The 12,126-nt window shown below is 37.0% G+C and overlaps 1 protein-coding gene across 1 annotated transcript in view; it reads right to left on the bottom strand.

Annotated features, from left to right (window-relative positions):
* The window catches only part of WDR3 (WD repeat domain 3), a gene marked incomplete at its 5' end in the record, with an annotated part of 1,037,507 nt that overhangs the window by 522,299 nt on the left and 503,082 nt on the right, over positions 1-12,126 (bottom strand). The window contains 1 exon segment of the mRNA XM_044071482.1: positions 2,658-2,799. Coding sequence (XP_043927417.1) covers positions 2,658-2,799 — 142 coding nt within the window.

Below are 12,126 nucleotides of genomic sequence, written 5' to 3'. Positions count from 1 at the left end.
AGCCATGTATCCCAAATCTCTAACAAGTTATGATACTCTTGATAAGTGTAAGCAGGGGCTTGGGAGATAAATTATTTACAAGCTTGGGCCTGGGAGATGAACCATTTACAAGTTGCCTGTGTCCATTAGAGACAAAGGTGCCAAACCAGGGATGAATTTCCTGTTCTCCATCAAGTTGTCCAGGTTGCACTTGAATTGAGTTAGGGAGGAACTCTGCTTTACATAGATGTGGAGCCTGTTCCAGAGATGGGGTAATCTCTGGGAAACATTCCCGTCTCTCCAGCAGGTCCTTATATCACAGGCAAGGTTAAAGTCTTTAGAACAGGTAATCCTGGTGCTGTTTGTTTTGCGGATATGCAGGAGGTCCATCAGAGTGGGGTCTGACAATGCCCTGTATGTCAGGCAAAGCTCCCTCCTCAAAAGCCTGTAGGAAACAGAATACAGGGATAGAGCCTTGAGGTGGTCTGCATAGGACATTTTACTTAAGCCCTGTATTCCTTTAGTGAGGAACCTCAGTGGACGTTCCGATTGTTGGATATGCCTGGTTAGGTACATACCAAAGGGGACACTGTACTCAATGATAGGTATGATGAATGCCGAATACAGTGGAACAATGACTTCCTTGGACTTAGATGCCATACCTATGTTTATAAGCTGCACAACATAGACGGATTTCCTCACTATTGTAGACATGTGATGGTCAAATGCTAGATTACTATCTGTGTCCCTAAGTCCCCGACTACTGGGTCAAATCTAAGGGGTGTGTTGTCAATATGATAGTTACCAGGGGTGGATGACTTACTGAAGGATACTATTACACATTTCTTGCCATTTAGTTGTAGTCCACGGCTCTTGACATTTAGTTGTAGTCCACAGCTCTGACACCAATTAGTTGTCTGTGTCAGCCTCTCTTGGAGAACATTTGTGTCGGTGTGGGATTCAATGACAGCTCCTAATTTTCAATCATCTGCAAATTTAGTCAGCCAAAAACCACTGACATTGGCCTTGACTTCAGAGAAGTAAATGCCAAAAAGGAACAGTCCAAGGACAGATCCCTGAGGGGCTCTCCACTTGTGACTGGCCTCTTTGCAGAGGTGGATTCCTCAATTCTAACTTCCTGGGTCCTGTCTGTGAGCCAGATGGCTATCCACCATATGACATACAAGTTTGTACCCGACCTCTTGAGTTTGTCAACAAAGCCCAAGTGGGGTATTGTGTCAAAGGGTACCTGTCAAATCTTTGAACGCTCAAAATTTCGAATGTTACATGGTCGAGACCAAGCGTTCGAAATTTTGAGTGCTTGAAGACAGACTTTCAGCGGTACCGTACGATGCAGATAGGGAGAATTTCCCTTTTCTGCACTGAAGTGCGGTCTCGGAGTTGGTATATTTAAATGGGGGGGTGTGGGGGTGCAGGGGGGCTTGCCCCCCTGCCTACACTGTTAAAGTGTTTTTTTCTGTGTTTTCTTTTTTTTTTATGTTCGAACATCCAAATGTCGAACATTTGGTCTCGATCATGTAATGTTCGACATTTTGGATGTTCGAAGATTTAACGTAGTGTCAAATGCCTTGGCCAGGTCAATGTAGGCAGTGTGAACCATTCTGCCCTCATCCATTACTTTGGTGACCTTCTCAAAGACGTCCACCAGGTTGAGTAAGCATGGTCTGCCCTTGATGAAACCAAACTGGGTTGGGTCCAGTGTCTGGAGGTTTACTATATCACTACTGATAATTTCTACAACAATTCTTTCCATGGCTTTACATATAAGACTAGAAAGACTTATGGGTCTGTAGATGGCCCACCTCTGTGCAGAGGAATGACTGTTGCTATTCTCCATTCATGCAGCACAAAGCCTGTTGGGAGGCTATAGTTAAATAGAAATTCCAGAGGCCCTGTCTCATGCTATTTAGAAGGCATTCTAGATATTATCTGGGTCCACTGATGCAGTGTTTTGGCCTTAGACAGAGCATTAAGGACTTGTACCCTAGTGACAGCAGGGGGGAGTTATAGTTTATGGTATTTCCTGAGGGAAGGTTGAGGGGTACTAAATACCTACATATCTTGGGAGTAGAACCCTGAACACCATCACACATGCTATCTGCCTTAGTCCTTTGAACCACAGAAGCTGCTAGTATCAGTGGGGCAGGAAAGGCTTATAACAATGTAGCATTCACAACAGGGGAAAAACAGTAGCAATTTACCAAACAGAAAGGCACTGGAATGCAACTTTAAGCAGACAAATAAGTAGACATTCTAAGTGTGCAGCAGTCAGGGTCAAACATTCATACAAAATATCACGTAGGAAAAATAGTGTATACAAGCTGAATAAAGTCAGAATTTATCATGTCTTACGCCGCAAAAAAGTGACAGCAACTTTTTAATCTCTACATAATTTGGCGTAGCCTATATATATATATATATATATATATATATATATATATATATATATATATATATATATATACACATATATATATATATACATATATACACACACACAAATATATATAAACTTTCCTAAAGAATTATGCAAATAGGAAAGAATAGAATTATACACTTTATTTTGCACGTGTTCCTGTTTATTAAAGTATCATCAGTGCAGAGAAGAAGATGATGAAAGCATTGTTTATATTAAAATGACCATTATGCATTCTTACCTTCAGCGAGTCAGTGTAGAAGATTTTAACTGTACAGTCCAGTAAAGACACTGCCAGCAGCTTCTGGTTAGGGCTATACCTCACACACAATACATCTTCATCCAACTGCAGGGTACGTGTGTGATTCACTGAAAGTCTACGGCTGATACAAACCAAATAATATTAACAGACCTGATGTGTAGGAATCACAAAACCTATTTTAATAGTGCAAGAAAGCATTCAGTTAAACAAGGAAGTAAACAATTGGGTAACAACCTTAATTTAAAAGAACACAGCAATAAAACTAAAATATAAGAGTGATCACATATTCCTCTAAAGCAATAAAGTATTCAATTTCAAAATACAAGATAAATAATTCCAGATAAATTCTTATCATATCAGTTTATCTCTAAGGGGACCCGGCGCATGGTTAGTCTACAAGCGGGATATTTTCCTTTTTCAGTCTTGCTATTATATTTGTGATGGGTTCACATTCTGTTTATACACTCTCTGCTGATGAATGCTGCATCTTCATGTATCATGCACAGTATGCCAAGCCCTTGGGCCTGCCAGTTTACTCTAACTAATGAGTTGGCACACTTTCCAGTAAATCGAGGAAAAAAAATGAAGCCCTAGCACCTACGCTATATAATACAGACACACCTGTCCAAGTCAGACAGAACACCATAAGCAGTGGTTCTACAGAGGACACAGCTTGAAAGAAGGGTATGGAGGGATAGTAATTAGGACATACTATGGAAGGTCCCCCCACAGATATAAGATACTTTCTTATCATAACAGCTGATCTATGAAATGTCTGTGTAACTGTATTATATATCTAGTCATTGTCTGTTAAATGCACTGTTAGACTGTATATTTTGAAATTATATCTTATAATTGGCAATTTTTTATGTTCCCAGGCTGAACCTGTAAACAATCCAAAGACAGCCGTGTTCTGCTTGGTTTACCAAAATTAAATAAATAAAATAAAAACTCTCATGGGTGGGTCCTTAGTTGGGTACATATTCTTCACTAATCACAATTTCATTCTTTTTCCCTGAAAAATCACACACAGAATATTCAAACGCCTGTACAAATGATATATGATATAAAGCTATGACCACATAAAACAGCAAGTCCCAAGCATACCAGTTTGCCCCATGCCACTAGCAAGCATCTAAGCAAGTAATTTACAAGTATATATCTCTCAGTAACATTTAATACTGATAAATAAATGTAGTAAGGAGATGCAGGCTGCTAATTCAACAACACTTAATTTCAGACTGCCTAGTACTGTAGAGCACATTAGGGCACATAATGTACATAAGCAGCACTGATAGAGGGTAAAAGTGCAAGTATTTGAATGATACACAGAGCAAACATACATTTTGAATCCCCATTTTACAGAAATAAAATATATTCCAATTACTTGAAACATACAATTAGCTAATACATAAAATATTAGTAATAAATAACCATTTTTCACTTTCTCTGCATATACATCTACGCATAAAGAAATCACATTTCTTAGAAATTTTCTACAACCTTAACAGCAAATATTTTTCACAAATACAAACATAAAACATGGTTACTTCAATGTCAGAAATAAATCATCAGTGTTCAGATAGTACAACTGTGCAGGCAACTCACTAATAACCAAATATATTTGAGTAAATCACTACTGCAGTGTTATTATTTATCTGCAGGTTCTGCTGAAGGCTGACATCAGCAAGGTCCCCCATAAGGGTAGCTCATCCCCAAATGATGCCCAGACCAATGTATTGTTTATAAGATGGAGGAACATATTTCATTACTCAGCTCTTTTTTTTTTTTTTTGGAAATGAAGTGTTCATAAGTGTGCCCTACCTGGTGAAAACCAGGTCCCCAGTTTTTGGGATTTAAAGTCCACAGGGACTCTTTCAATAGTCTCCTCTATTTGCAAAGTTAGGGCAGTAATGACTAGATCCCCCCCTCCCCAAAAAAAAATTCAGAAAAAAAATGAAGTTGAGGTTACAATGGAACATCAGAGTCCATAGTCCCTATCGTAGCAAATGGCATCAAGTGAAAAAAAAGCCTTGTTGGTAGAATAGCGGGAGCACATACTGCAGAGGTGATCACCTATTCACACATCGACTAAAGATGAGTTGCTCACACAGCTGTACTGCCTTCACTGCTGGGATCATTGTTGTTGCTTACTCATTGGGCAGTAGAATGAATTCCTTTGGGGGAGGCTAAAGCAGTCATACGTAGGATGGCAGAGACAAAACTCACTGCTCTTGGACAGGATGTCCAGCACAATACTTGAATAACATATCTGCAGATCTACAATTAGCTGCCTCACAAATACCCTGAGCTGAAATCTGAAGAATGGACCAATAATGGCCACTTCTCTTACAGTGTGCTTTGACTGGTGTCTCTCACAAGCCTGCAGCTGAAATCAGTATAGAGACCAATAGAGTTTGCCAACCATTTAAGTGTCTGCTTGAAGACTAGCTTACCCATTCTAAAAAAAACCTGCAGCAGCAAAGTAGTAAAATAGCAAAAAATACCAAAATGTATAAAGTCACGGACCACAAAGCAGTTTCACCAAGAATTAATACGAAATTAGCCCATTGGCACCAGGCCTTCAATGAGTACAAATTCAATGCATCACATCTTATATACTCAATAAAATCAAGCAATTAACTCATCATACAATTAATTAAATTACATACTTCCAATTACACTCCTTGTTTAACCCATAGGGTTCCAGAGTGTTATATTTTAAAATAAGAAGAGTTTCCTTCTTTATTAACTTATCTTTAATATGTAAGCCTTCTCCCAATGACACCCATGTTTTTTTCTAAAATACACCCTTCTAAACAATCTGGTTCAGCATTGTGTGCAGTCAAAGTGTTGTCCTAAGGGACTATCCATTTTTTGATTTTTTTAATGTCCCGTATATGTTTTTGTAGACTGATCTTAAACGCTCTACCTGTTTCTCCTATATAGTAAAAGGTTACAACTACATCTTAGAGCATAAACTACTCCCTCTGTGTTGCACGTAACAAGTCCCTAGATGTAAACCTTATATAGTTGATTTTTGAAAAAGTGTTTACTATATGTTTACAAACTGAGCACTTTTTACAAGCTGTGGTTCCCATTCTGTTTTTCATAGGGTTAAAATTTAAAGTGACCTCTGGTGATAAAAATGATTATGTACCACCATATCTGCCAGATTTCTACTCCTTTTATAAGAAACCTTAACCCGTCTCTTTACCAAATATCTCAGATCTTTATCACTTGTTACCATTTCCCAATATTTTTTAACTTCCTTAACCATACTTTCTGTCAATATATTAAATGTGGTAACAAAATATACTTCTCTACTTCCTTCTTCATTTATCCTTTCATTATTTGCACATTTCCTTCCTATTTTATTCTCCCTTATCACATTCCCCAAAACATTACCATCTCTTACTGTTACTCCATATCTGTATTGTATTACTTTCTTCTTGGATTCTTTCACCATTTTCCTATCATACCCTCTCTCTATAAACATATTTTCTGTCATTAATTCATTTTCAAATACATCATCAGAACTACATAATCTATTTAGCCTCAAAAATTCATTGTATGGCAATACAGAAATTAAATGGCCTGGGTGGCAACTAGTACCATATAAAAAAGTATTATTCTGGCCAAATTTCCTATGGACTATTGTCTCCAAACAATTAATATAAAAAATAACTTTCTGTCCCAATTGTATGCCATCAAATTTGAAGCCAAAATTATTATCTTGCAAGTCATCTACAAAAGACTAAACAACTTCTATATTTCCATCATATAGAAATATTAGATCTATAAATCTAAAATAATAGACAACCTGACTTTTATAAAAATTATGTGTGTGTGTGTGTATATATATATATATATATATATATATATATATATATATATATATATATATATTCTGCTTCAATTTTTGCCATTACAATGTTCGCATACATAGGGGCAAAAGCTGTCCCCATTGCTGTTCCTTGCAGTTGATGATAAATCTCACCATTAAACAAAAAATAATGGTACTTACGTATTATCGCAATCAGATTTTTGTGGTTGGGAATAGCGCCTACCTGCACACAAATGAATGGCTGGAAGATTTCTAACTGCTAATCATAGTCCTTACTACTTTCCAAAATGTTTACATGACTTTAAGGAACAGGAACAATTTAAGAAATCCTCTTCCTGTTTCGCGAGCATTACAGACGCACACATGAGTTGTTATGGCTGGTGTCGTACTGTGTGTTGGAATATTTTCACACTGGGCAACGAATCCTTCACAGAAGGAAAACACAGAGATGCTATGTTTGCTTTCGCTAAACTTGGTCCTTGTAACCAATGTTTTAATTAATCTTTTAAGAACCATTGCATTGTTAATGACTTGACATTATTAGGGTGGATATTTTGCACTTCACTGTTTCTGAAGAGTCTTTTCAGAAAACCGATTCCTGTCCCGTTTTCCTTTTCTACACAAATGTTTCCAACTGTAAAAAAAACAGTATGGACTTCTTACTGAATATAGCATTGTATACCAACACAAATGCCAACTAAATTATATGGGTTTCAACCGACTTTCAGCCATCACAAATGCAGGCATTATGTTTTAAGGTTTCAGCAATTAACTTGAGTAATGACATGCTGCTAATTTGGCATAACACATTAAGTGAAGTTACCCAACATATACTTGCTCCGTTTCACTAGAAATGTTTACATAGCCACAGAACTCCATTAGTAAAAATTGGGGAACTTATGTATTATCGTTTTGTTTCACAAGCACCATCATACAAAAAGAAATGTGGGGTTTTCTCACCCCATTTCATTGTAACACGAACTAGTTTTTTTGTAATTTTAGTAATGATAGTCGCTATTCCCTGCGCACTTTCTTCCACAGACTGTAAATAATGCAACTGACAGTACAATAGCAGGCATGATAACTCAAGCATGTGTCTGTAACGGACGCAAAAAAGGAAGATGATTTCTGAACTTGTTTCGGTTTTTAAAAGTTATGTACAGTTTTTGGCACTTCTAAGGACTTACAATAACACTTTGAAGTGTTTAATGCACTCTCTTTTGTGGAGGTATGCGCATTTCGCAACCGCAAAAATCTGGTTGCGATAATATGTAAGTACCAAAATAATTATTTTTCAGACAAAAATCTGTAAGTTCTATTAATAAAGTGGGTCAGTGGGGAGTCACCCAAAAAGTAAAAGAGTGCTTTAATACCATCCTTATGTTCTATATTACTACACAAACTTTTAACATCTAGGCATAGCCAATACATATTATGATTCCAAACTTTCTTACTAATTTTATACAAAAAATCTTGGCTATTCTTAATAAAAGAAGGTAGAGCAAACACATATGTTTTTAAATATTCATGTAACAAAATGCATATATTTTTTAAAAATATTTTTCAGCTGATACTATTGATTTTCCACTAAGGTTATTAAGTCCTTTATGTGTTTTAGGTAGGCAGTAAAACTCTGCTATACATGTATTTTCTATACTAAACTTTTTCAGGTCACCATTAATAAAATATCCCAGACGTAAACCTTTCTGAAGCAAAGCTTCATATTCTTTCATAGCTTCTTCATATTGCTTCACATTACATATTTCATACACTTTTTCATCATTCAAATGAGCAAGGCACATTTCAACATACTGAACATGATTTAAAATCACTATTTGATTCCCCTTATCCGATTGTTTTATTACCAACCTTCTATCTGCACACAATGTTTTGAAGGCTATCCAGTGTTCCTTAGGTTATAATGTACATTCTGTTTTTCTAATCTAAAATCCTCATATAATCTTTCTATTACAAAATTCAATGTCATAATAAAACTTTGTATGCTTACATTTGTAAAAGGGGGTATAAATAAAGATTTAACCTCTATTACCAGAGTATTTAAATTACTATAAGAATTAATTACATCATCACATAAATCATTCTCATCTGAGATACACGAGTAAAAAATTCATCCAAACTTTCATTCAAATTTAGTAATTGATTCGCATTTTGCTTATTAAAATAATCAGATGCAATTTTCTACTTAATTGAAACAATTCACTTTTTATTACATGTAACCTTGACAAAGCCGTAGGTATACATTTTAATCCTAAATTTAAAACAGAAATTGCCATTTCTGGCACATCAATACCTGACAAGTTCAATACTAACCCGTGAACAACATTACCATCACTTCTAATTCTATTTAGTCCTTTTGTTGTAATACTTGGTGTGATTACTGTTCTTTCCCTTTCCCCAGTCACTTCTACTTCTCTTCTTTCCCTGGTATCGGTTTCCAGCCTCTTTACGAAAACGATTATTGAAATCTGCTGAATTCTGTGCTGCTGGCAGCGGTGGATACTCTTCAGTATCATTCTCCCCCTCCGTAGTAGCATCCGTCTTTTCTGAGGTAGCAAAAGACACAGAAGCCGAAGCAGGCATTTTGTTAAGACTCATAGCCCCTCCACGCACTTGTGCAGACTTATTACGCTTACGTTTCCATAGAAACGCTGTCTCATTGTTATAGTCTTTAATATCTCTTGTAATTTTATTACTCTTTCTTTCTACCAATTCTTTTTCAAAAGACAACAGTTTCTTATTAATTTCTCCCAATAACTCATCCATTCTAGAGTTACTGAGATGTTTTTGCAAGTCAATGCTTACCTGCTTAGCTTCCTCCTTCAATTTACTTTATACATTGTGGTATTTTTAGCTTACCTCATTCTGCCTGGTGTAGTTTTTGGTTCTGGAAATGTGGTACATGAGCTGTCTAAAGGCATTCAGAAAATGCACAAGCCTTTCTTATTTGCTGTGTGGGTTAGGAAAAAAAAAGGTAGGCCATTGGAATGGCCACGGTTAAATGCTAGCTAGGACACTACTTTTGGCAAAAGGTAGGGATTAGAGTTTGAAGGCTTACTCTGTCCTTACAAAAGATGAGATTTTTTCATTAAGTTATTCCTGCCCTCACACCTGCTGACCATTAAGCTTTCCCCTTGATTAGCCTCAATCCATTTGTTCCCCTCTGTAAGAGATATACCCAGTACCTTATGGGGAGGGGGCACCTGCATGAATCCATCATATAAGTAGCTATGAGGCCTGCTTGTGCCCCTGCTTGCAACCTGTTAACTAAGGGTGGTTATTTAGGCCATACTCCAACTCTAAGAGATAACATGAGCAACTGTACCACCTATGCCCCTCTAGACCATGTACATGTGGCAGCAGGGGCTACTATCGCTGACTTGAGCAGCCACTACCCACATCTTCCCTGGACATGCTGGTTGCTATGTGCAATGCTTTTGCTTGACCTAAAGCCACAAACAAGCCAGTCATGAATCACTTCCCTCACACAAGCCATGTGTATGCCCATCAAAGCATCCAAGCCACTAACTGAGTCAAACCTGGGTAGTCTGTGCCAACGTCAGGACTTTATACCAGTAAGTGATTGGTGTAAGCTAAGATGACACAGGGTTACCCAGCATACTAGGGGTTGCAATTCTGGCACCCTCCTGGCTAAAGTCAAAGCCACCAAGTAAACAGTCCTTAGTGAAAACATCAATGGCAGAAATACACTGGGCTTAAATGGAGACCGGTTAGCTTCTAAATTACTTAATTTAGGTCCCATGTGGGTGGTTTCAGGTTCTTATTTTACAAGCTGTCTGCAAACAAAGGTAGATTTCATGTGAAGGCACACCATTAAAGAAGAGAGATGCACCTTGATGGAGGGCAAGACAGATCACTGGACAGGAGCTCTGCTAAATGTTGCAAAAGCTAAAGTACTAAGCACTCCTTTGGGACTACGGACTATGGAATGTAATGAATGAAGAATCTCACCTACTTAGCCAAAAAAAAATAAAAAACATTCTTGTGCTAAATTTCATAAAGCTGCATCACTGCTATAACTTCTTCACTGCCCTGCCCTTGACAGGTACCAGGCTGAGAGGATCCCCATAGCTAATCTTAGTGTCCTGAAGTCTGAGTGCTGAGTATTCTCCTGTTCCAGATCAGCTGTGTGCAGTGCTGTAGAAGCCATAAGGCTCAGCACAGAAAATACGTTTTCCAGCCCATCAGGAAGCAACCAGCACAACTCTAGCCCTTCTTCTCACTACTTTTCACAATATACTCAGTAACAGTGGAAAGACATACAAGAAATATCCTTGCACTGGTATGCTGAACTGTTTACACTTTCAGGCTTGGGAAACAAGTGAACCATCTTCAGCGGATCATTCTTTTCTTTCTTTTTTTGAACATTTACTGGCATCACGGTTACACATACACCGACTGTTCAATCCCCTTGAATACTGCATTTTTCATATTTTCATCAGTGGCTGGCCACTTATGATCTCGCTGTCTAATCCCGATCTGTGTCACCTCACTCAAGCCTAATTCACTTTTGTATACTTTGAGTTCATACCCACACCACCTTATGATTTCCAGACCTTTTTTGGGTCTGGCTTCTAAGTGACTTACTAACTAATAGGCAGCATTAGAAAGGGAAAGGAGTTAACAACAAAATTACACTAAGATGGTTAGTCTAGGATGTCCTGCAGTACAGAGATAAATCTTTGTCTGCCACATATTCATATTTTCAAATTTACATTCATATTTTCTTAACTTTGAGACCTACGTGTTATTGAGGTGTATGGTGTGAAACATGAACGTGGGAGACAGGTCACTTCACTGTCAGTGCTGGTTTCCCTCACAGTACACTAGAAATATTGCTAGTTGTTTACTAGTAATTATGAAAATAGGCAATATTTTTGTATGTACTTAATACTTCAAAATCTAAGTGACTTAAACTGATGCACGACAAAGTGAAACCTTAGATGCTGTTGAAGAAAACTGTCTAATATTTGCATTCTACGTTGCATATCATGAGAAATATCCAGTATTGTTTGTTTTCCAAATTATACAATTAAGCATATGTTGTCATAATTCTGTAAATATCTCAATAAACAGGCACTTGTATAGGAATTTCTTGTTGTCACGTGAGCGCTTATGTCTGATTAACAAAAATGTTCTAACAAAACGTCTAGGTTGTACAGTTCTCAAGATATGCAATTTTGTGAAAATTTACAAAAAAATACAATTTGGTGTTTGTGTGCATTATAATATATTACAGTATTTATGGAAAAGACTAAGAATGCACCAACTATTATCAATGTAAAGAATGCTTCTTAATGATAACATTCCTTTTGTACAGTTTTAACAGCTTTTACTGTTCACAAACTATTTACATTTGTTTATCTTATGCTTTTAAATTTATTCTTCAGAAAATGCTCTGGAATGCAAGATGTGTACAGGGTGCTATAGATGTGATATTCCACAGCATACAAGTGTTACTGAGCTAATACATTCAGTATCAGCCTACACTACTGATTACAAAAAAAATTAATATTAACTAGCTTATGGTCAGGTTAAGTGACAATATATTTTTATTAACTT

Source organism: Protopterus annectens, chromosome 5.part0 (assembly GCF_019279795.1).
Source record: "Protopterus annectens isolate FY-2018-M chromosome 5.part0, PAN1.0, whole genome shotgun sequence".
Classification (NCBI taxonomy): domain Eukaryota; kingdom Metazoa; phylum Chordata; order Ceratodontiformes; family Protopteridae; genus Protopterus; species Protopterus annectens.
The sequence above is the reverse complement of the archived record's forward strand: the minus strand, read 5'-3'. Positions and strand labels throughout refer to the sequence as shown.